General features: G+C 42.3%; 1 protein-coding gene across 5 annotated transcripts in view; it reads left to right on the forward strand.

The window, feature by feature from the left end:
- The window catches only part of ELF1 (E74 like ETS transcription factor 1), a 130,593-nt gene extending 113,969 nt beyond the window's left edge, over positions 1 to 16,624 (forward strand). For all 5 annotated transcript variants that reach the window (XM_068267810.1, XM_068267807.1, XM_068267809.1 and 2 more), the window contains 7 exons: positions 1,839 to 2,010; positions 2,849 to 2,956; positions 5,305 to 5,463; positions 5,568 to 5,651; positions 6,478 to 6,670; positions 8,009 to 8,479; positions 15,922 to 16,624. In XM_068267810.1, the coding sequence (XP_068123911.1) occupies positions 1,839 to 2,010; positions 2,849 to 2,956; positions 5,305 to 5,463; positions 5,568 to 5,651; positions 6,478 to 6,670; positions 8,009 to 8,479; positions 15,922 to 16,537 (1,803 nt within the window). In that variant the 3' untranslated portion in view covers positions 16,538 to 16,624. The remainder of the gene's footprint in view (positions 1 to 1,838; positions 2,011 to 2,848; positions 2,957 to 5,304; positions 5,464 to 5,567; positions 5,652 to 6,477; positions 6,671 to 8,008; positions 8,480 to 15,921) is intronic.
- Positions 16,625 to 26,399: the final 9,775 nt, after the last annotated feature.

Below are 26,399 nucleotides of genomic sequence, written 5' to 3' on the forward strand. Positions count from 1 at the left end.
GTATGAGCGAGCAATAAACCGTGAAAGCTGCAGTGGTCTGAATGGAAAAAAAGTGGCCGGTCCTTAAGGGGTAGAAAGACTGTGGTCCTCAAGTGGTTAAAGCCAATCCTGGTGTCATTTCTTCCCTTACTCTCCTCTGCCTGATTTGCCTGCCCTCCACTATAGAAATTGCATTGTCTGAGCATGAGACATATTGGCCAATCAGAGAGGAAAAGAAGTGTGGGAGGGGAAAACAGGAGGGAAAGAGGCTTCAGCCAATCAGGCTGCATTAATTAAGTCTGAGGGGAAGTAGAGAAGCAAAAAAGGACAACCCAGCATGCCCTACAACTTCTTTTTTGTGTACCAAATTTTATGTGTGCCAAATAAGTCAGGTAAACTGGGCAATGATCATTGATTAACAAGAAAAGTAATAGTGATTTTAACTTTTGGATTTCCTGGTTAGCATCATTACTTGTTTACCAGATAAAAGTAAAGAATTGATTTTTGATTTTATGCCCAACAGTTACACTTTAATTCAATAGTTTTTTATTGAGTTTTTCAAATTACAAAAGCATAACAAAGTACAATGAACATAGTTTAGGCCCCAAAGGCCACTGCTTACAGAGGGATATCAATGCATACAAAAAACGTCTGGCCTTGCCATCACACACGTAGCAAAACTGAAGGAAAACCTCTGATGCGGAGGAATCCTCAGTCGTGACAGTTAGCCTCTTGTCCCCCACTATAGTGGTTCCTACTCCATCGTATGGTTGTGGGTTGAGCTGTTATTGTAAAGCAGACCTGGACAACAGGATAACATCTGGCTTTTTTTACTTTAAAAAGGCTGTTGAAATATTTTTTCTGTAATTTCTATAGAAATGGTGATTGTGTGACATGTCTGATATTTTCCCTGAGGCTAATGCTAACAATATAGGGTTGGTTTGTCTCTGTGGGAGCAGCAGGGTACAGGCATGGAGAACATTGTACAGTTGCATTCGTTCATAGCCTGGGAACAATATCAGAAACAAATTACGGTATATAAAAATAAATATAAAGGAAATTATGTGATGCAAATATTTCTCCCACCCTCATAACTTCAGATCAGTAAATAAGTTTTACATTTCAGTAGTCCCTCTAGTAAGTTTTACATTTCAGTAGTCCCTCTAGTAGAGGCAAGTGCAGGTGACAAGGAGCTATTTGTGTCTTGTGGCCTGGAGTTTGTCTATACATAGATGAGCCACAAGACACCTGCATGTTTATCTTTGTTCCCCCCAATCTTACCTGTGCTTGTTGGCAGCCCCACAATTTCAAGCACAGACCGTATAAAGGCGCAGAACTCTCTGACTTGAGCACTATTGTTAGCAGCTGAGTTGCTCTCCCCAGTTTGTTTACAGTCAGTAAGGGAAGTGAGGCCTGTGCTCAGTTTGCACCTAGGATCTGGGGATTTCCTCAGGGTGGTTTTGAAATCTTATAAAGTACATGTAAGCACTTTATGGTATCCTCAGATAGACTCTATCTGTGACGGTCTAAAAATGATATTCTTTATTTGCATCTGACAATGCTGCTTTTGTTGCCAGTCTCCCTGCCACCTTATTATCATGCCCAGCAGTACTGCGCATGAATGGGGCACTGCTGAATGATGATACCTGCTCTGTCATACTTTCTACATGGGTATGTGGTTGGTATTGCTTATCTAATATTTAAAAACTTCACTTTCATGTGTTACTGTACATACAAAAGATTCTGCACACAATACAAATATGCATTTCTTGATATCTGTACACCAGGCTTTACTGATGAATGTTCTGTTGTCTTTTGAGAATCTGCTTTTGAACTTGACCAATTCCTCTCCCTTGCAGCTTGATGACCCTTCCATCTTTCCTGCTGTCATTGTGGAGCACATTCCAAATGGAGATTTGTTGCACTATTCCGGTTTAAGCTGTGTTGATGAACCAAATGACATGATTACTGAAAACTCCTTGGATGTAGCAGAGGAACAGATCATAGAAGATGATGACCTCACTCTCACAGGTATGAAGTATTTTATTCTATAGTAAATAGAACCCAGGAGGTATTGTATCTAGACCTGCCAATACTGGCTCAGTACTCTTTTGCAGTGAGTGCAGGCTGAGGTTCGGCTGTCTTCTCTCTGTTATATCTTAAGCATCGTCGGGTCCAACATGCCATATGGGGTTTGCTTTCTTTTTTGGGTGAAATGTGGTAAGGTCAAATGCTTTGAAGCATATTGCCTGAAAAATTATGTAAGTAACACACTATTTTAAATACCTTATCTTGACCTGGTTTGTTTAGGCCGGTTTTATACTTGTGGTGTGCGTCTACGGTGTGATGCCCCGCCCCCACCGCATTGCACAAAACCACAAACATAAGATCCTGCGGCAAAGTGCGCCAACAGGGGTCATATGCATTTCCCTTCTTTTCACTCTCGTTTATTTTTACTTACGTATGGGTACTTTTTCCAATTGCGAAAGTGATGCAAAGTTAATTTGTACAGAATTTGTAAAATCATCTCCTGGGAGAAACTCAGGAGAAAGTTTATTGGATATGGGCTCTTGAAATACTTGTGTTTAATTATTGCAGTCGTGCAGGAATGGCAGTTTACTAATAATCTTCCACATAACCAAAGTCTAATGTAAAGATCAACATGTAAGAAAAATAGGGGTTGTAGCCCATTTAAACATGTTACTGTAAATGTCCTTTACTACATTTGAAGTGCTTTACTGCCCTCTACTGGTTAAGATTCAATAAGCAGCAGATGGTAAACAGCTGTTTTATGTTTTTTCTTGACAAAATACAAAGCAGCCTACACATAAGTAAACTGTTGGTGATGCAGAAAAATGTGTAATTTCAGTTGAAGCGTCCTGCCATAACGGAGACGAGACAATGGAAACCATTGAAGCAGCAGAAGCACTTCTGAATATGGATTCTCCAGATGTGTTGTTGGATGAGAAGAAATTAGGTGAGATTTGGGCTTATTGTCTCATGTTGTAAGAAAACACATTCTCTGATCTCTTGAAGCACAGTCATATTTCCCAGCATAGAATAACATATCTAGTTACTTGGTACTTACAGCTACCTTCTCTTTCCATCTGTCCTATTGTTTAAAGAGGAACTTCAGCCTAAACAAACATACTGTCATTAAAAGTTACATTAGTTATGTTTATTAAAATAGATAGGTAATATAATCTCTTACCCACCCTGTTTTAAATGAACAGGCAAATGTTTGATTTCATGATGGCAGCCATCTTTTTGGTTGAAAGGAGGTGACGGAGCATGAGACACAGTTCCAACTGTCCTGTGTGCTGATCACCCATCCCAGTTGCTAGGCAACATGAATAACAACATAGGAAATCCCATCATGCTTTGCACAGCATCAGGGAAAAAACGCCCGGGCAGATTTCTTTGATGGGGCGGAACTTAGCTAAAAATGCAGCTAAAAATGAGACTTCGGTAAGAAAAACAATGTTCTGATGCTGTGGAACTGTTAAAGAAACGCCAAGCCTTTTCAGTTCTGTTGAGTAGATTTTTAGTCCGGAGGTCCACTTTAAGTACACGTGGTGATATTGCAGCCTAAAGCTTATGTCAGGTGGACAACAAATACCAGGCTTGCAGCAGCCTCCTGCTAGTGCTTTGCAATTAGCAATTAGTAAGTGTCACCCAAAGCATTGGTTAATGATCAATTCAGGTGACAGCTTCAAGAAAACCTATATAAAATGTTAATTTCCTTTGCTTGATTTCTACTTAAAAACAGGTTTTTGTAATCATGCTAGCCAGAGCTGCAGAATGTATGGTAACTGGGTCATACAGGGTGTGATATTGATCCTTGCACATGCATTACCTATGCCTTACACTCTTTTGGACTCTAATTACAGTAAAGTCCGCGGTATAAGGCACCAGGGAGGATCGCCTGGTGCCATATACAAGTGTTTTGCCAAAAAAACACAACCCCCTCCTCCCCACGTGCAACTTAAAATACTCCCCTGGAGCCATGTATAGACACTGGAAAGCCACTAGGAAGGACAGAGAGGTTAGAACAGTGTTTCCCCTTGACCCCTTGACAAATATATTTAATCGTAGTACATAATTGGTTCTAAACAATTTCCAAGCATTTACTATTGCTTTTAATTAGCTAAACTACTAATTTGGTGTTTAAATAAGATTATTTTTGTAAAACTGTAAATTTGTTATTCTTGGTTAAGTATATCAAACGCAAGTACCCCCTGGAAACATCAGAAGTACGCCCAGGGGTATGTGTACCGCACGCTGAGAACCTAGGGGTTAGAAGACTGCGCTGGACACTGAGTGCATTACAGTAGCAGTCTGTTGTTCAGGGCGTTCTCTAGTGTATCACACACTATGTTCATCTAATGCAAAGAAAATCTAGTATCAGCAATGCAGGCAAATTAAGGATGATGGAATGTGAGGAGACGCTGTAGTATGTAAGATCTAAAGCTTTGGGTCAATTTATCTCTCTAAAAAATAGCCAGTACAAGGTTTTGAACTTGGAAGGTTAATTGGGTTCTTATCTTATTATAGGATTTGCATGGAAAAGAGAATTAAAGGTTTTAGGTTTTTTTTTTGTTTTTTTTTAAGAAAAATACTGAAAATATCAATAAAAAAAATGCTTTCTTGCTTCAACATTTATTTATTGGACTATAACTTTGTCGACTGTATGACCTGCACTAGGCATCTAAGGACATCCAGAGTTTTATTTTACCACTGATTTCAAATCTTCCTTATCCCATTTGCAGTGCTGCATGTATTCTTTCTTCCTCAGATGATATCACCTAATGCATTTAATGCACCGTCTGTCCCATACAATTTTCATGCATCATGTTCCATTATTTCCAGTAAACAGAAAAATGAAGTAAATTTGCTTCTTTGGTTTATTGTTCTAATGCTACTTTAATTTTGCCATGTGTAGATAAAGCGCAAACTGGCATTGGAAAATGTTATAACCAGCTTCATTCCACTGTATACAGGACTAATGCGGGTCAGAACATGTTTAGAAAGCTGTACCTCATGTATGTACATTGTTCCAGAATACAGTGATATAAAGCAGGTTATGATGTTATTTATTTCCCCAAGTTCCGCTTTACACAAGGTAAGACCAGTCTGCCTTTTCACTGAGAGCATTATACTGCTGAGTCCTGACTTGCTTTGTGCATCTAGACTGCGCTCTGCTTACCACATATACACAATCTAGTTCTGCTTCACTATCATGTTGCTTTTGATTAGTCTTATTGGTATAATATTCCACTTGTAATGGTGAATTCTAACCATGTGACGCTGATTTTATTTTATCAGCTAACCTGTTTGGCAGCTCTGACGATGAGCTGCTAGTGACTCCCATTACTCATGTGTCTGTCACTGTTGATGGAATTCCAGAGGTTATGGAGATCCACCAGAACATGTATGCAGAGCCAGTAGACTGCCTGCTAGATGAACAGCCAAAGAAGAAGAAAGGTATAGGGGGATTAACCACACAAACATGAATGTACACTGTGTGCTTCTGGAACACTGAACACCGTTTCACTAACCATATTAACTGTTTCTCTCAAATGCTTTAGGGAGAAAGCCAAAGATGCCTCGACCAGAGTCGCCTACAACCACCCCAAACATATCTGTGAGGAAGAAAAGCAAAGATGGGAAAGGTATTGTAATAATTACACTATTGTAAAATACAGCCTTGTGCCTCTAAGAATGACGTTGCATACCTTGATAAATGGATGCTGCTGTTTTCAAACAAAATATTTTTACAGCAGTCTTGTCATTCCCTTTTAGTTGCATTGCATCTTCTTGTTTACGTTGAATGAACCCTGAGGTGTTAAATAGAAATTATACTTCTTGGGGTGTTTGGCTTTCTAATCTTGAGATTTCATTGATCCGCTTAATCAAATGAAATTTAAATACTAGGTGGAATTTGATGCGTTGAGACCACCTGTTTTCCTCTGTATGTCATAGAGATTCTAACTCTAAGATTTTCCCAATTTTAGTTTGCAGCTGGAGATTTTGTATGCAAATTTAGGCAACTTGAAAATGGACCAATGGAATCCTGCCAAGGTGGAATATGATTGGTCCATTTTCAAACTGCATACATTTGCATAATTCTGCACCAGCTCAGAATTATTTGCATCTTATTGACATCCCTGCTTTTTAACCAGTACAATAATTCCCTGTTCCTACCACAGTGGATGCCAATTTAGCTGGAAGGTGGGAGTGGGGGACCAGTGGCAGCCCGGTGTGGGAATGAAGGGTGTGCAGTACAGTATATCAACAGGGTGGCTGTGGGTAGTCCACCTTGGTAGAGGGGCCGACATAACTAGAGTGGGAAGTGAAGGGACTAAAGTGTGTATAATCAAGTCAACCATTTTACCTGTTCTGATAAAATGTATATTTCGGATATATGCAGTTAATAGAGATGTATTTTGCATGATGCATGGGAATACATTTATGCTTACATGCCTCCCTTATTTACAGGTAATACCATTTACCTTTGGGAATTTTTGCTTGCTTTGCTCCAAGACAAGGCCACGTGTCCAAAGTATATCAAATGGACTCAAAGAGAGAAGGGGATCTTCAAGCTGGTAGATTCCAAGGCTGTTTCCAAGCTGTGGGGGAAGCACAAGAATAAGCCTGACATGAACTATGAAACCATGGGCAGAGCACTCAGGTAAACTGACTGCAAATGCAATGATTACTTGTGATGATGAGACAGCATGTGCCCTATAGAAACCATACAGCTAATATATACAATATAAAAGTAAACCTGATGTATAATGTACCTATACAAATACGTGTCACTGTAGAGATTCATACATGAAGTTTGTGTCTGTAGAACTGCTTCCCTTCTAGCAGCCAAGTCATTGCTTCCCTTTACAGGTGGATGCCAGCCCCAGTATTACAAATATGGGGAACTGATTACCCAAGAGAAAAACATATTCAGACTTCATTCATGAAGCTGAGTTTAAGGAACTGATATATTACTTCTCAACACATCTGACGATGCAGAGTCGAGTTTTATCTCCCTGTCTGTTTATGCTGTCTAGAGTTACACATTTTATTATACCTGCATGTAAGGTCCTAACACTCTAATATAGTTATGCTGTATAAAATTGTGCAACGACCATTACATCAACAATTTGTCTCCTTACACAGGTATCATGCACATCCAGCTTTGGTGTGTAGATAAACAGTATCAAGTGCCTTCACAATGTAATGTGTAAGATCTAACTAGCTAAGAAAATCCCAATATATACACCATGCAATGCCAGTCAGCTTGTATACAGTCCTGGTGTAGTAAGTATATGGATGCTCTGCTGTCCTGACATTACCAATCCCGCGAGGTGGGGGACCTCACGGGATTGGTAATGTCAGGACAGCAGAGCAGCATATCCCATATGCTGCAGCTGCATGAGCATGGCCCAAAAATCACAGTGCAGTGTTTAATATGACTCTTATTTTAATTTTTTTTTAACTGCACTCTACTGGAGCTCTGTCCTTCCCTGTCTGTGCAGGCAGCCTCCCCTGTCTGCTTCCAGCTGCTGCCTACATTTATACTGCCTTCTTTCGGGTGCTGTCTTCTGGGTGCTGGTAGGGGAAGATCACTTGACTGCTGTCTTCCACTGCTGGAGTTCTCATCAAAGGCTAAGAATTGTGTATCTGTAATTGAAACACGAGTGCCTTACATAGTGTATATACATTTTATTACAATAGCTAAACCTCAACAAATAGCACTTACAGCGGTGTCTTTTTATTTTCTTAGCACATGTTTTGGGCTGTCCTAGCCCTTCCTCAACTTAAAACTGGATAAAATGCAACAAGATAACAATCCAAAGTCAGTTGGGCTGTTTTTACTGCATAATCTCTTGACTTGCATTTGGATAATTTTCACAAGTAGTCAGAATGTTTGAAGGAGATCCATTTTAAAATATTCAGTTTTTTTTTTTTTTTTAGTGATGACCCAAAACAGTTTAACATTCTGTAATTGGATCTTTCTTTTTTGTTGTAGGTACTATTACCAAAGAGGTATTCTAGCTAAGGTGGAAGGACAGCGGCTTGTCTATCAGTTTAAGGAAATGCCAAAGGATCTTGTATATATTGATGAGGAGGACTCCAGCCCTGCAGAATACTCAGGAAGTTTGTCCTCCGATCTACCTTTGCATTCTCCACTTTCTACTCCAAATCGTAATCAAACAAAAACATCTAAAGGGGCCCCAAACACTGGATCAAGAAGCAGCTCAACAACTGTTGTAAAATCACCAAAAACTTCAAAAGTGAAAGAACTAGCGGAGCCTTGCCAACCTCAGATGGCCCTGCTCCCATCAGATATGTTGCGGACAGTGTCTCCTACTCAGACATCTCAGCCACACCCAACCCAACTTTATCGGACTGTCCATTTAATGTCTGGACAAGTTGTTCCTGACCAAGCATTAACTTGCACTGTTCAGAATGACACACTTTCTACTGCACAAACAGTCAGGTGAGTCTTAAAAATATTGTCAATGGACAGGCTATACTAAACAGAACTGACACACAGTGTTGATGTTGATCATACAGTAGTAAGGAACCACATTCCGCTTGGTCATTTATTTGAAGGTGTTCATATTTTGTATCGTCAGTGGTTCGGGGCAGAAAATGATTAGGATTAAAACTAAACCTGTCCTCTTAAATTACTTTACTGCATATAAAAACAATTTTAAAATAATAATGTATTATTATAGTAACACATTAGAAGTGTTACTGTGTGGTTGCTGTGTGGAAGGAAAGTAGAGCAGATTTATCTAAAGCACTGCAGGGCAAATTTCTGCAAAGCTCATGCAAAACAGTTGAAAAATTGAACCAAACTGAATTCTTCATCAGAACATCTGCTCCTGTTTTGCACTAGTTTTGATTTTAATTCCCTTGCACTGGCTTTGATAAATCTGTGACACGCTCTCAATACAAAGGTAATAATATTATTCATTGATTTATTTAAGTTTATTGTGGATATGTAACTTTACTGCCAAACTTTGTATGCAAACAAAAGACCCGAAGGTGCTTACACGTGTACAGATATTGGGATTGAGCCTTAATACCTCAGATGTCTGTTTGGTGTTGAGTGCCGTACAGACGCATAGTGAGGTTTTATGTTTGCAATGCATTCTGTATCTGGGTGTGTGTGTGTGATGGCATGGTGCGCAACAGAGCTGCTTCCAGTGGGAGGGTTAACCACTCTGCGACAGCCTAACGCTGATCGGCAGCTGCAGAGTGGCTTCCTTGTTCCTCCGTCACGCCAATAGGTGTCATCTCGCAAGGAGCAAGATTAGACGGAGCGAGCGCCCGTCACTAAGCACAGGGATCATCCTGCCAGTGACTGATTAGCACTGGCAGGCTGGTTTATTTTTTTGCATGGGGAAATATATTTATATAGTGCTGACCTCTAATGCAGTGCTGCACAGAGTATTGCCTTGTCACTATAGCACATGCCTATGTATGTAATTAGTAGTGCATGTTTCTTAGTGTAGGGCCAATTGGGGGGGGGGGGGGGAGGGAGGGAGAGAGAAAAAATGCTTTTTTAATATAAAAAAAAAAAAACCCTAACAATCTCAGCAGCAATCAGAGACCACCAAAAGAAAGCTCTATTAGTGGGAATAAAAGGGGGTAAAATTCATTTGGGTGCTGCGTTGTATGGCCGAGCAATAAACTGTTAAAGTTGTGAAGTGCAGAATTGTAAAAAATGGCCTGGTCACTAGGGGGGTATAAACCTCTGGTCCTCAATTAGTTAAGAAATGTTAAAGCTGCGTAGCAATCCCTGCAATTTCAGATCCACAGGTTCTAATAATCTTGTCAAACCCAGAGTCCACCGGGAAACTTCTGTCATGCTGCTCCTACGTTTTGGAACTCATTACCTCAGCAGATCAGGACAGCTCCATCTCTGGACATGTTTAAATCCAGACTGAAAACCCACCTGTTCAGTTTGGCATTTGCAGAAATATAATTTTTGTTGTGTGAATACTTCCTCCTACTACCAACTACTGAATCTGAGATGGCCTAAGCGCTTTGAGTCCTATGGGAGGAAAGCGCTATAGAAATGGTATTGTATATGAAGGGTAATCATTTGTTTGGCCCAGATGATTCATCCGGCACTCCAAGTCTCTCAGCAATACATTAGGCCAGCTGTACACATGCTAGGTTCTCGGCAGAGTTGCCTGCCTTGACCGAGAACAACTTAGCGTGTATACTGGCCATTACAACAGTAGGCCCTAGTTACCAGTCTTTCAAATCTGTGTACTTTTATCCTTGTTATGTCAGACTTGTTTATTCCAATAGTAAAGTGATACACTCTTCTACTCACAAACATTACCAGGATGTTATACTGGCATTGATTTAAAACAACTGCTGTGTGTTTGGACAGTCATATTTCATATTTTGCAAGTTAAAAATATTTTTATTTTATAGTGATTATAAAAAAAGGTATTAAAAGCCCTATACATTTTCTCTAATGTAGATAATAATCAGTACGTATGAGAGTTAAAATAACTACTTCCAGTGCCCCTCTCTGCATTTTCTGTTAATGTTGCTGACATCTACCCCTTCTGATTAGTGTTCCAAGTAAAACAAAATCTAAAGGCCAAGATTCCAGTGGATGAAAAATGCTTTCTGGGAGGGGAGGAGTGATCCAGTTGCAACTTACCACTCCTTCCAGTCAGGAAGTGGGCGAGGATAGTGGAACTGCCACTCAGACACGTCCTGATGCATCAAAACAAGGGGCTGTTTCAGTCTAGAGGATACAGGAGGCTAGGAAACAAAAATCTGCTATTTCCCAGATTTTTACTGGGTTTTAACTTTAACTTGGACCACTAGTTGGGACCCAGTACTACAAAAAAAAATCATAATAATCCTGGAGAGAGTCTTAGAGAATGAATCATCACATAACAAAGGTTTTTTTATATAGAGTCCTGTGCAATTTGATTTCACTTCTTAATATGATGCTTTGTGTTGATTGTACTGGTTTGCTGATTTGCCCCACTCAGTTAAAGAGTAAGTGTAGTTTTACCAAAGCAAATTATTTCCTTCTCCTGAATCATCACTGGTCACAAGAGTATTAACTTGGGTAAGGTGATTGGACAATACCCTGGGGTTTTCTGCTCACAAGCTTTATTAAAGTAATGCCACAGTTGGTCACTACCTATCTAACAGTAAGGCTATAAACTAAATAAATAGATATCTAGTATAAGTGCTCTAACTAAAGCTAGGGTTACATGCAATTTTGGGGTGGATAGGACACTGTGCTTCGAAGAGTTTAAAGAAGTCACAGATGCCATCTTCACACCTGCGCCTGGACAAATAAGGGCAGCTAGAAGGGGAGAGGGAAACATGACACCTCCTAAACCAGGAGACACTGCAAAATAGAAAAAAAAAATGGTGCTTGCTTTAACCACTTAACGACCGCCTAACGCCGATAGGCAGCGGCAGGTCGTAAGTGGTTTTACATGGAAACGGCCGTTCCATGTCCGTTCATGGAGGGTGTCTCCGTGAACAGCCTGCGAGCCTCCGATCGCGGCTCGCAGGCGAAATGTAAACACGCGGGGAAGAAATCCCCTGTGTTTACATCCTACGGCGCTGCTGTTGCAGCGGCGCCGTAAAGGAGATCGGCGATCCCCGGCCTCTGATTGGCCGGGGATCGCCGGCATCTGATAGGCTGAAGCCTATCAGAGGCGGTACAGGACGGATCGCCGTCCTGTACCGCTCACACAGAGGAGGAAAACTGTAAGGAGAGGGAGGGGGAATAGCTCTGCGGAGGGAGGCTTTGAGGAGCCCCCCCGCTACCCACAAACAGGCGGCGGCGATCAGACCTCCCCAGCAGGACATCCCCCTAGTGGGGAAAAAAGGGGGAAGTCTGATCGCCCTGCCTTTTACACGATCTGTGCTGTGGGCTGCAGAGCCCACGCAGCACAGATAACAGAAAAATCACGCGTTCCTGAAGTGGTTAATACCACTGCAGCACTGCATGTTCTCACTAACTACACTCTGCTGACTTACTAAGTTTCTGTGTTTGGGTAGACTTCCTGGTTTGGAAGCCCAGCTGTTTTCAGTCATGGTTTTCTCAGCAGACTGAGATACAGAGAAAAAAAAATACTATCTCCATGTTTTCACCAAATAAATGAAACCTTCTCATAAACTGTTAAATCCTTGCTAGAGGTGACTTCAGGTATGCAAGCAGTGCTGGGTGTGTTTTGCAAATATGGGCAGCCCCACAGTCTCGGGTTCACGTCCCAGCTGTGACCCGATGTGTGTGGAGTTTGTTTTCCCCCCATGTTTTAGTGTGTTTTCTGTGGGCACTCTGGTTTCTTACTGCATCTCAAAAACATAAATTGATGCCAAATTTGCCGTAGACCAGGCATGCGCAAACTTGGCCCTCCAGCTGTTGAGGAACTACAAGTCCCACAATGCTTTACAGGAGTCTGACAGCCACAGTTATGACTCATAAAGGCAAATGCATTGTGGGATTTGTAGTTTCTTAACAGCTGGAGGGCCAAGTTTGCCCATGCATGCCTTAGACTATAGTAGGTACTATGATAAGGATTTGATTGTAAGTGACATGACTATGTACTCCATAAAGCTCTGCAGAAGAGGTCAGTACCATATAAATGATAGTAGAGTTATATGTTAGCATGCCACAATGAATGTGTGTGTACAGTATATAAAGCTGGTATAGTGGGTTCCCGGTTATCTGGAACTCCACAAACCAGCAGTCTCAACCAACTAGCACAAATCGTCGGGAGTACTCACAGTGGTGAAGGCCAACTTTTTATGCGGTTTACGGGCTCTGCTGTGCCTAAAGGCTCCCCCAAGGTTAATCTACTTTAAATGATTGTATTTTTAACATTTAATACAGAGTTCATGGTATGTATATATTTTTGACTAATAATAATTATGTTGCTTTTTCAGTGCCGTTCTTTTGTTACAGATCAACTTGGAAATGCCTATATAAGGGGACACTAATCAGTAAATTGCAACTTTTGGATAAATTTGCAGCCGGCACAGTAACCTCCTCTTTCTAGAGCAGCTGGATAAGTGTTCTGGATAAGGGCTGCGTCTGACACAGGAGACCAGGGTTCAAATCTTGTCTCTTCCTGTTCAGTAAGCCAGCATCTATTTAGTAACGCTGCTACTGCTTACTGAGCGTACCCTGATGGCTGCAGCACTGGCGCTTCATGTCTACCAGGAGAAAAGCACAATATAAATACTCTGGGGGACATTTATCAAGAGAGTCTGAGACAAAATATTAGTAGGTTTTTAGAAATCCATGCAGAACTGTCTAAGAAATCACTAAATAGTGCAGATTCCTTCTTAAAGGAATTATCAGGCAAAAAAAAAAAAAAAAAAAAACCTCTCACTTACCTGGGGCTTCTACCAGCCCCATGCAGCCATCCTATGCCCTTGTAGTCACTCACTGCTGCTCCAGTCCCCTGCCGCCAGCCAGTTTCAGGCCGCATTGCTTAAATTTTTTAGTATTCCCGCTGGTGCAGGAACATTAACGCCTTCATTTTGTAGCATCAGTGATGCAACGCTAACAAATTTTCGCGTTGCAATGCTAAAATTTGTTAGTGTTACACCGCTAACGCTAAAAAATGTATGTTTTAATGTTCCTGTACCAGTGGGAATGCTAAAAAATGTAAGCAATGCGGCCTGCCGACCCCGAGGTCGGCAAAAACAAAACTAGCTGGCGGCAGGGGACTGGAGCAGCAGTGAGTGACTACGAGGGCACAGGATGGCTGCATGGGGCTGGTAGAAGCCCCAGGTAAGTGAAACTAACTTTGTTTTTTTTTGCCTGACAATTCCTTTAAACTGTAAGGAATAGGAGGAGTTAGGAAGGTCTCTCAGGCAGTGCAGTGTGTGAGGGAAATTACTGTTGCTGAGGCAACCAACATATCTGCTGTCAGCAGGCTCTGAGTGAGCGGGGAGGAACCCTTCACAAATCATGTGTAGCCTGCACTGCTGCACTATCTGGAGAACTGCTATGAAACACTTCTTAATCTAAGTAGTAGTAATACTACTTAATCTAAGTAGCACTTCTTAATCTAAGTAGTGTAGTGCAGCTCTCGAAATCCACATTAAACTGCCACTATTACGTAGGATTTGAGAAGCTTCTTGCTATCATGCAAAACAGTTCCTCTGCTGGTTGAAGCAGTTTTGTGCCTTGTCTTGTCAGAGACACAATAGGTCAACACACTGACCAGTACCAAAGTTGAAAGTGGATGTGAGCGGGGGCGATGACTGTAATGAAAGTCTCTGCTTTGATGTAAAAGGACCTGAAGTTTCATGGCCCCAGGGAAACTCTGTAGCAATAGGCACCCCTAGCTGCCAACACAGCACACATCATAACAGATACTATCTAGAATCATTATGATTTATCTGAGATACAGGAAGCTACAAAGCTGAAATAGAAAATACTGGTGTGACCTTGCCAATCAGTGTGGTACAACTGCCAGACAGAATTTAAGAAAAAGAATTAAATCGCTGCCTTGCATATCTTATCTATCAGAGCTGCTATTTTACATAATGAAGTGATGTGTATCCTCCTCCCTCCCAGGTACCAGTATTTTATGGTAGAGCTCTGCTCATGGCTCCTCTGTGCGTCTAGATGACATAGCTCCCATCCACTGGTAGTCCTGGAAAGAGAAAATTAAGAATAGCAAAAAATGACTAATCAAGGATCATAACTCTTAACCATTCTACGGAATGCATTGTAATTGTTGCTGTGGCTGTTACTCTTGAAAAGATTTACTGTGAGGAAGTGGTGGAAATTTTCAGAGTTGGTGACACAGGAGAGTATTCAGGCACACCATAACTGAGGCTGACATTTATTTCCTTTAACTTAGGGTGCATACACACATCAGACCATAGTCTTTGGAAAATGAAAGATCACAGACCAATTTTACCCCCTTCCATGTAGTATGAGAGCCATACTCTACACAGTCTATTCTATGGAGCTGAACTCCCCAACAGACAGAAATCTTTGCAAGATGCTGCACACAAACATGCTGTAGACATTCAAAAGATCTGTTCCTGCAAAAGATCCGTTCCTGCAAAATGTATTCATAGTCTATGATATCTGCAGATTCTCATACACACCTTGTTTAACAGACATTCATCTGCAGATCTTTTGTGCCTGTACAGCATCTGTGTGTGCAGCATCTTGCAAAGATTTTTTTTCTGATGTGGAGTTCAGCTCCATAGAAAAGACTGTGAAGGTGTGGCTCTCATACTACATGAAGGGTGGTAAGATTGGTCCGTGATCTTTCATTTTCCAAAGACTATAGTCTGATGTGTGTATGAGCCTTTACCTAGGATTTCCGTTCAAACAATGCAGATTGCCTGGCTGTCCTACTGATCCTCTGTCTCTACTACCCTTAGCCATATACCCAGAACGAGCATTCGGATCAGGTGTTTCTGTCTGAAGTCTGACTGGATTAACCACATGCTTGTTTCAGATGTGTGATTCATATACTACTGTAGCTAAAGAGATCAGCAGGGTTGCCAGGCAACTGGTATTGTTTAAAAGGAAATAAATATGGCAACTTCCATATTCCTCTCAGTTCAGGTGTATTTTAACAATGCACAACTAAAAACACAGTTTTCCTTGCAAATATCCTTTAAAGACTTGAGTCTAAGATAGTTAAAAGGGCATCAGGTACAGCAAGGCTCTACGGCCATTTGTGTCTGTTTATTAAAAAAAAAAAAAAAAAAGAATTTACTTTACTTTTGGTATTTACTTTTGGTATCATCTTGTCTTTTCAAAGAACAATTCCACATGAAAATGCCTTTATTTCCATAATGATAATCTGCTGGAAATTGTTACTGGCACCAGAACTCAGAGATGGAAGGCTTTTAGAAATGAATACAAATCTTATGTCTTTCATCTTTTTATTGTTTCAGGACTATCCAGTCTCCTGGTCAAGTACCGGTAGTGGTGTCTCCTGGCAATCAGCAACTGCACACTGTAACACTCCAGACAGTCCCTCTTACCACAGTGATAACAAGCACAGATCCATCAGCTGCTGCAGGTTCACAGAAATTCTTCCTTCAAGCCATTCCATCGGCCCAGCCAATGGCCGTACTCAAGGAAAACATGGTGCTACAACCTCAAAAAAATGGCTCCCCTCCACCATCCATTGTCCTGAGCTCCAGCCAAGTTCAGCAGGTCCTTAATGGGAATGTGCAGAGCCTGTGCAATGGAACAGTCAGTATGCCTTCATCTCCAGTCTTCACTGCATCCACTCCAGTTATGTCCTTTACTACCAGCACTTCACCATTGGTCAACCAAACTCCAGGCACTGTCATCACATCAGTGATCAAATCGCCAGAACCCAAACAAACTTTTATCCAGGTGACCAATAACCAAGATTTTCAGGAAGGCACATCTGAAATTTCTGAGCAAACTGAGCAAAAATTCCAGCCTTCATGTGTGCTACTGGTAACCAACGCCAATGGATTCACGCCTCAAGTGGAAATTAAACAGGAACATGATCCGTGGGAATTTGACTCTAATTGATAAAAGAGAAACCCCCCTATATTTAATATTTTCCAAATGTGATGGGCTCTTCCTCACAATAATAAATATATATATATATATATATATATATATATATATATATATATATATATATATATATATATATAATTTTTTTTTTTTTTTTTTCAAAGTACATTTTCTTCTACAGCAACTCCCCTCTCCCTTTTTTTCATCTTGAGTCCCTTGCAGTAAAACTTCTAATTTTGTGTTCAGTTGGATTTGATTTGAAGCTTTTTGTTGTACATTTTCTGAAATCGTAATCAGGAAAATTTAATGAGATTTCCATTGGTTTTTGGGACCTCAGTGAAAGAATGTGCCTTTCATGCTATGAAGACTCAATTTCTGCAAATATTTTTCTATACGAACCTTGACAATCAAAAACTGTGTCCATATAAGCTGTGCTATCTGTACATTTTATTTTATTAATCTGTATCAAGACAAACCAAACAGCCTGGCTTTTTCTTTTCTTGCTTTACTTTCCATCTGTATCATACTACTGATACATGACTACTTACAGGCCAGCATATCAAAGTGGAAACCAAGCCTTTTTTGTGGTTATTTTTAAAATGTGAGCATGTTAAAGTGCCTGTCAAGAGATAACCTGATACTCGCCAGAAAGATTGTGTCTGGTCCTTGTACTTTGCAAGTGTCTTCTTCCTGTATTGCTATGGTGTGTTAAGCAAGAACTCCACAGAAAAGATGAGTGGGTAGTAGACCCAGCAGTCAAAGCCAATGCTCTTCCATTCCCCATAAGACCTGTTACTAGAAGAAGCAGGATGTGGTGGACATCTTGGAAGATGTCTCTGGAAAATTTTGCAATGATGCCAGAGGGGTAGAGACCTGCAAAGTAAAGGAGGAGGAAAAGGTACCAGCAGGGTGGTGGTAGAGTGGGCTTTTTCCCACCCACAGGTTACTACCCATGTCTGGAGTTATTTGGGAAGGGTTTGAATCTCTGTCATACGTTTGCTGCTGTCTGCTCTTAGTAATGATCTAGCAGTTGACTGAAACCTTCATTCCTCATTCGGAGTACGTTTTCTGCATCTTCCTTTGGGGAACCCACCACTGTAGCGATCAACCCCCTTGTGGACTCCTCAGAGGAATAGAGGGAGGACGCACTTCGTATCTGTAGAAGTGAAAACCTGACCGGTCCTAACTCTTCCTAGTTCCATACAAAACTGAAAAACAGTAGTTAGAATTCCATCTATAAGCACAATATGATGTTGCTTATGTTCATATTTTTTTGCACTTGTTCTAAAGGCATTTACCCCTGTTCTGTTCTTTGTAGCATTGAATCTTTAGCAATAACTGCTGTGCCTTTTGTTTAATCCATATATACCTTGCATTTTCTAGGGCTTGTGAAAGTAATGGTATGGAGGATTTTTATTTGTAAATATTGTATATTTACCTACAGTTTTGAAGAAAATGGCTAAAACATCAGCTTAATAAAGCTGTCTGTGACTTCAGATATATTCCAACCAAACAAAATCAATTTTTATAGACTGAACAGATCACTATATGTTTAGAATACAAAGTTATACTTTATGTATTGATAGAGATTGTATTTGTATTTAAAAAAAAAGAAAAGATTTAAACTGTTGAAATATCTTCAGCCTGTTTTTGTATTTTAATTGGTTTATTAAAAAAAATAAATGCTGTAAACATAAAGATTTTTTTTCTTAAGTGTTTCAGAACTGGTTTTGTATTTCTTTTCTAACATATACTTAAAAAAAAAAAACTCCAGCTAGGTTCACAGTGGGACGTTATGGTCACACGTTATAAAGTCTTATAATGCTGCTCACCGCATTGCAATGATAAGCCTATGATGTTCACAGTGCAGCGTTAGCATTGTGGTGTAACGTTGCATTATGGTAACGCACTGCTGCAGTGCATTACCTCTAAACTCACGTTACCAGATACAGGGAAGCATACTTTTCATTGCCTGTTTGTTTCACTATACCTACTGTATGCAACGTTAACATGGCGGTAATGTGTATTACGATTTTTTTTTGCTGTTGTAATTTTGTGTTGTGCCATAAATGACATACCACAACTTAACGTCCCACTGTGAACTTAGCCTTATGGATATCCTGTCTAGAGTAAAACCGCCAACCACCCTCCAGATTCAAACACACCTCCATATGTTACCGTTTTTCCCCAAAAATAAAACCCGGTCTTATATTTTTTTTCCCCCCACAAAAACGTGCTTGGGCTTATTTTTGGGGAGGACTTATAATTTGGGGGGTAGATGCTATGTTAATGTATGGGGAGGTGTCCAGTCTCTTACCGCACCTCCCTTGTGGCTGCGTGACCCTCCATTTGTGTATAATCTTTCCGGTATCCTAGCTGGTCAGCACTGTGACCCATCTTCTCACAGGATTGTGACCGCGCTCTCCTTTTGTCATAATCAATGTGTTCCAGGGGCGCATCAGTGTGGTCATGGAGCTGATCCAGCATACAGTAAGTGTGTGAGCAGGTTAAAGGGCAAATGGCGCTGACCGTCTTAAATAAGATACTAGAGCCATTATAGGGAATGGAGGGGGATGCAGCTACAAGGGAGGTGCAGTAAGAGACTGTAAACCTCCCCATACACTAACATAGCGTCCCCTTTAGCTAGGGCTTATATTCAGGGGAGGTCTTATTTTAGAGGAAACATGGTATCTGACTGTAAAAAATGAAATTTGATTCATGTGTTTTGAAATTACTAGCTCAGCAAGTCCTACCTAAATCATTGTGGGTAAACAAGTGATGTGAGTGGTACACATCTGAAGAGAATTGGAGGAACGGGGAGATAGGGATTGGGGAGTACCCTAATTAGGGAGGTTAGGAATAGGGAGTACCTCCGGAAGAGATGTATGAAGGGGAGGTATGGTGGGTGGATTCTTATGCCTGGCAGAGCAGTCTGAATTTAATTCTGAGGGAGACGGGGAGCCAGTGCCTTAGGGCCTGAGCCCACTAACGTGTGCGCAGTTGTGTCCGCTTCTGTCCACTTTTCAGCATCTGTAACATTGATGTGTTGCTGAAAAGTGGACACAACTGCGCACAACTGTGTTAGTGGGCTCAGGCCCTAATGGTTGCGTTTCTATGTCATTGGCCCATATTCAATTCACTGTTTCTCATAAATTTTCCCCTAGGAGATCATTTTCATTTTCTGTTTAACCACTTGCCGACCGCGCACTCATACCGCGCGTCGGCAAAGTGGCAGCTGCAGGACCAGCGACGCAGTTCTGCGTCGCCGGCTGCAGGCTAATTAATCAGGAAGCAGCTGCTCGCGCGAGCGGCTGCTTCCTGTCAATTCACGGCGGGGGGCTCCGTGAATAGCCTGCGGGCCGCCGATCGTGGCTCGCAGGCTAAATGTAAACACAAGCGGAAATAATCTGCTTTGTTTACATTCGTACAACGCTGCTAACAGTAGCAGCGTTGTGCCAGATCAGCGATCCCTGGCCAATCAGCGGCCAGGGATCGCTGTCACATGACAGGCAGGAGCCTGTTAGAGGCTGCACAGGACAGATCCGTTCCTGTGCAGCCTCGGATCTCCGGGGGAGGGATGAGAGGGAGGGGGGGAATTTCGCCGTGGAGGGGGGCTTTGAGGTGCCCCCCCCCGCAACACCCAGGCAGGCAGGAGCGATCAGACCACCCCCCCAGCACATCATCCCCCCAGTGGGGAAAAAAAGGGGGCGATCTGGTCGCTCTGCCTGCACCCTGATCTGTGCTGGGGGCTGCACAGCCCACCCAGCACAGATCAGCTAAAACAGCGCTGGTCCTTAACCACCCTGGCGTTCTATTGAGATCGCCAGGGCGGCTGCGGGAGGGTTTTTTTTTTAATTAAAAAAAAAACTATTTCATGCAGCCAACTGAAAGTTGGCTGCATGAAAGCCCACTAGAGGGCGCTCCGGAGGCGTTCTTCTGATCGCCTCCGGCAAGCATAAGTAACAAGGAAGGCTGCAATGAGCAGCCTTCCTTGTTTGGCTTTCCTCGTCGCCATGACGACAAGCGGAGTGACGTCATGGACGTCAGCCGACGTCCGATCCAGCCCTCCGATCCAGCCCTTAGCAATAGTTCCGGCTGCGCAGGGCTCGGGCGGCTGGGGGGACCCTCTTTCGCCGCTCAGGCAGCATACGCGGCTGGCAAAGTGCCGGCTGCGTGTGCTGCTTTTTATTTTATCCAAATCGGCCCAGCAGGGCCTGAGCGGCACCCTCTGGCGGTAATGGACGAGCTGAGCTCGTCCATACCGCTAAGGTGGTTAAGGGGGGGGGGGGGGGTAAAGGGTGGGTCCTCAAGTGGTTAAAATAACTTTTTAGCACTATAGGTGAAAAAATACTGTCAAAATTATTCTGAGTATTTTCATTCTTGCTGGTGGCTTAAAGAGCATTTTACTGATAAGATGTGAAAATATCACGTAGGAGAAACATTGAATTTCATATGGCCGACTGGATCAGAGAGCCTTTTTACTTGGATTTTTCTCCAAATTCCATTTAATTTGGTTTTCATATTTTTCCCAACATTATCTTTTATTCTCATTTCTCCCATGACCCTCCCTTTTGTGGAGCATCCTAGATAAAATTAACCCATGAACGGCTTCCCTCCATCTCAGCTGTTACCTTTTATACGGTTACCATTAGCTTCTTTGTTGTATGAACCGCTGACACTTTTTTTTCCTCTAATACAAATATTTTATTGAATGATGCTGCAAACAGTCCAACATTTCAAAACGACCAGTGTCTACTTATCAAGCATAAGTTCAGTAAGGGATCCTAGCTCCATGCACTCGCTTGGCTGCTGCACCACTACATCTGTGCACACCACCATTGAGCGAGTTTTCATATATAAATGCTGACTTCTGTGTTTCCTGACAGTGACAACGTTTGAGCACCTGAACCAAAACCTGAGGCTTTTACCATGCTGGTGAGCACAAATACCTCTGTCATACAGCCTGTGCATGCACTGTCTCTGTGGCACCTTAGGCATGTGTGTACACACCCAGGGCCAGTTCTAGACTTTTTGCTGCCTGAGGCAAACTTGTGAGGATGCCTCCCCCCCCCCCCCACCCCCCCCCACAGATTTGGAATGATTTGATAGCACTCCAAAATGTTCACCCTCAGTATATGAAGGTAAGTAGCCAGGTATAGTTGCCCCCAGTATAGGGAGTTTGCTTGCCCCAGTATAGGTATATAGGTAGTTAGTATAGTTGCCCTTGGTATAGGTAATTTGTATAGTTGCCCACAGTATAGGTAGTATAGTTGCCCCCAGTATAGGTAGGTTGTATAGTTGCCCCAGTATAGGTTAGCGAAATAGGTTCACCTGGCCCCCCTTTCTCCCTGGCTGGTGCTTACCTTTTTGAAGCAAGAAGATATATATACTTCTGGCATATGTGCTACCAGGAACCACGGCAGGTTACGGGGATCTGAGGTCTACAAGCAGGACAGGTGAGCCTGTCCTGCTGCAGGAGGTGGCCGACTGAAACCAGCGGTGGCTGGGAGTGCGGGTGCAGGGCGGCCTGACGCTGCGTCAGCTGGTGTCATGGGCGGGGATGGCCCTGCACACAGCTTGATTACTGCTAACACTCTGCATGCGCAGGGATATTGCTGTTGCTGAGGTAACCAATACATCTATTGTATTACATCAATGCCCAGCATTGGAAGGGTTAAGCACAGAACAGCTTCACAGGTCACCTGGCATCGGGGAGGAGCACCTCACAAATCATGTCACGGCTGTTGTAGAAGTGCTATTAAGCAATTCTTAATCTGCGGCAGTTTATTGATGGGTTTGCACTTTTCTTAACCATTCCTGCCGCTGGGACGTGAGCTTCACATCCACAGCAGCAGCTGCTTCAGCTGCAGACACGCGCTATTCATGTCCCTGCAGTTTGGGGTGCTGTGCGGGCGGATGCCCACAGTCACGATGTTGCCGGAAGCAGGGGGGATTTGACTGCAGGGGACAAAAGTCCCCTGAGCCAATCCGTTCTCATCCGTTCTCATTTGTTCAAAAACAGTGTTTATTCTTAAATAAAGCCGCCGCTCTTCCTCCTGCCGCTGATTTCTGCTGCCAATCGTTCGATTTATGAATGGGAACACAGTTCCCATTCATTAATCTCCCCGCAGGCCACCATGATCGCAAGCTTGCATCACTTCCCTAGTTACAATGTAGCAACCTATTGCGTACTTATTGTACGCTAATAGGAAGCGCTCAATGGGGACATCTTGGGGTCAAATAGTAAAATTACACCTACTGTGTTTAGTGAATAAAAATTAAGGAAAAAAAGGGCATATTATTATTCATTTATGGGCTAAAAATTAGTGATGGATGTAAAACTGAAAAAATGCACCTTTATTTCCAAATAATATATTGTCACCATACTAGGGGTATAATTTTAACGTTGCAATACCCGGGACAAATGGACACATAAAATAGGTGGATTTTAATTACAGTAGCATGTATTATTTTAAAACTATAATGGCCGAAAACTGAGAAATTATTTTTTTCCATTTTTTTCTTCTTCTTATTCCCGATGGAAGGGAGAAGCGCTTCTCGTCCATAAGGTATAAAAAAATACCCATGGGCTGAAATGGTTAACTGTAGTGCAGCTCTTGAAATCTATGCTAAACTGCCACTATTAAATAGAATTTAAAAAGTTTCTTATTATCATGCAGAACTATTCCCCCTGCTGGTTAAAACTGTTTAAGAAGGAAAAAAAACTGACGGTAATGCTTTGATAAATCTGGCCCTGTGTGCTTTTTATCGTCAGTGTGTGGCCGCCGTGTTTGTGATTCAGGGCCTGAGCCCACTGATGCAGTTGTGTCCACTTTTCAGTTAGGCTACATTTCCACTGTAGCGTAGGCTGACCAGGCGTCCTCTTTTGCCCGGACAGGTCCACTTTTTATGACCTGTCCGGGCCGTCCTCCCGGATTTTTTACATGTCCGGGGTGACTGAACACAGAGGGAGCCGAGCTGCTTTGTTCAGTGTGTGAGTCAGGCACAGACTGGCCAGGGGAGAAGGGGGGCAATCTCCCCCCAGGCAGCCTTTTATTCAGTGATTTAGGGCAGGTCTGGTGTATTCAGGTTTGTTGTGGTAAGGTAATGTGAAACACAAGGCTAGCTGATAAAAGTGCAATTAGAGGGCAGGCAAGCTTGTAAATATACACAGCATGATGCAGAGCTTGCCTGGAGGCTCCCTGGGCAAATATCTGTCTAGTCTCTCCCCATTGTTATGACTGCATGTGTGGATAAGGGGTTAAAAAAGTTGAAAAGTTTTTGACAGTCCCTAGACTCCAGGAGGGCTGCTTTCTGACTTGTGTGAGAGACTGGCAGAGCCTCCTGTATTTCTGCACTTCATCATAAACGCCTTTGTTAGCTTGAATTAACCCCAAAGTGTTCAGTTAAATCACTGAGATATCCAGCTTTCATTATGGGCAAATGAATGGCAAAACGTTCAGTACAGCATGTTTAACTTGTCTTTTCTCAGCAGTTACAGTTTTAGGTTGAACAGAAGACATACTGCCATCCAGTTCAGCCAGAATACTAAATCATTGTGCTTAACTAGCATGGTTTTTAAAGTCTTCTCTGGAGTTCTCACCATGATTGTCATTTGTCACCTGCCTGTGTGATTTTATTGCATTTTGTGGGGAAATCTTCTGCGAATCTGATTGCATTTTGTGGTCGGTTGGGCGGCCGGCCCTTCACCACCATGTGATTTGGGGGAAAAAAATGGCCCTCCATGCCCGCGAAGTTGGACAGCACACTGCTAAGGTCTTGTATATTTGGCCCCACCCATGACCACGCCCACATGCTGTTGTGATTGTCCTCTTTTTTTGGAAATCAAAATATGGTCACCCTACTGTAGCGTGCCATTTTTGCCTGCAAAAGATCGTATAAGATTTTTCTGATTGGTGAAAATTTGTATGTAAAGTTTTTGTATGCGAAAATTCACATTAGTTAAATATAACATAATCCGCCTAGTAACAGCTTAGTCATGACTGCTGACAACTTCCTGTAACCATGGAGCTAATGCAAATTTTCGGGCAAATAACGTGAAAATTTGCTTTGCCTATAGAAAGCATTGTACGTGAATCGTACGCGATGTTCGGAAAAAAATTATACAGGGCCTCAGATATTTTTCACGCGTACGAAAAATCGCTTTGCATGGAAGCAGCCCCATTCACTACCATCAGTTGCAAAATCAATGCAAATTTTCTGAGAGAAAAATCTGACACAAAAAGCACAAGTGAAAACCAGGCCTTACGCATTAGAGGACAGAAGCGGACACAACTGTGTCAGTGGGCTCAGGCCCTCAATGATTGCTACTAAAATAAAGTGACTACACCTCTCCCATGTTTGTAAATATTTTATTATATCTTTTCATGCAACACTGAAGATATGCAGCTTGTATAACAGCGTGAATTTGCTGTCCCAGAAAAATAACTCATAGCCATTAATATCTAAACCACTGGAACTAACTAGGAGCAGCAATGAGTGTTGTGTGTTTGATAAAACTATTTGTTTTGCTTTTTTAATACGGAAAAGGAATGAAGCGGCAGCACACCACTGGCTTTGCTATAGCAAGCGCATATTATGACACAGCAATACAATACATGTTGCGGGCTATCCTGGTCTTTTGTCAGGTGTACAATGAAAATGCCATCACAGTTCACACTGTAGTGTGTTCCCTGTAGAGATGGTGAAGTCTGGATCTTTTCAATGATTCGAATCGGATCATAGAAAAGATCCGGATCTAAGATTCGAATCATTTTACTAAAGAAGCAGGCTGGGGGTGAAATGACTAGCAGGACAGGACTTTCCCTGCAGGGGACAGAGAAGGGGAGGGGGTGGACGAAGAGGGGAGAGCAGAAATGTTTTTTGCACACATTACCCACATGTTGCAATCATATGCTTTAAATATAGTTCACCTATATAGTCATCTGTATACTTTGAATGCAAACGTCTCACAGTGAAAGAAAGCCTTCCCCAATGTGTCCTTTTCTCACCTGGAACACGCATCATACATTTTGGGAGAAGTTAAGTGCAGCTGTTTAGAGCAGAGTGCAGGAGGATGATGTTGCACTGCAATCACAGTGCCTGCCCTGTCATTCCAGTCCAGCACGCTGTCTGCAAAGTTACTGAGCTGTGCTTTTGAGCCAAAAGTTTCCCATTTGTTTACTATGCACAACTACGGAACAGCCAGCCTAAAATGAGCAGCACATTACAGCCAGTACATGTGCTCTACACCTATCTGGCAGTGGCACCCATGTCCCCTCTCATCTACCTGTCCCTGCAAGGGTGGCTCCCCTCCAACGGAGCGATCCATCTCTGCTCTGCTTCCAGGACCCCCCTGCCCGCTGAGAGGGGGCGTGTTGCTCCTGGCTACACCCCCTTTGTGAACCGAATCGTTCATTTTGATTATCCGGATGATTCGACTCACAAAAGAGATTCGGATCAAAGATCCGAATCGTTCATGATCCGGACAGCACTAGAGGGTGTGGCTCAAATACACAAAAATGAGATGAACACATAAATATCCATATCAAAGTTAATTTGAGAAAGCAGTGTGTAACCATTGCTACGCCGATGACACACAGCTATACCTGTCCTTCCAACCTGGTGGAACAGACCCTACTCCAAAAATAAACTCTTGCTTAGCTGAGCTACAGGCATGGATGAATGATAACTGTTTGAAACTGAATGCTGACAAAACTGAGGTCCTTTTTGTCCAAAGCCAGCGCTCGCCATCAAAACAGCTCTATCCTAAAGCAACACCAATCAGGATTGGGAATTCAGACATAAACAGCTCCAACCTTGTGCGCAGCCTTGGCGTACTAATCGATGGGGAATTGAGTTTCAGAAACCAAAT

The sequence above is a fragment of the Hyperolius riggenbachi genome, chromosome 2 (genome assembly GCF_040937935.1).
Source record: "Hyperolius riggenbachi isolate aHypRig1 chromosome 2, aHypRig1.pri, whole genome shotgun sequence".
In the NCBI taxonomy this organism is placed as follows: Eukaryota; Metazoa; Chordata; class Amphibia; order Anura; family Hyperoliidae; genus Hyperolius; species Hyperolius riggenbachi.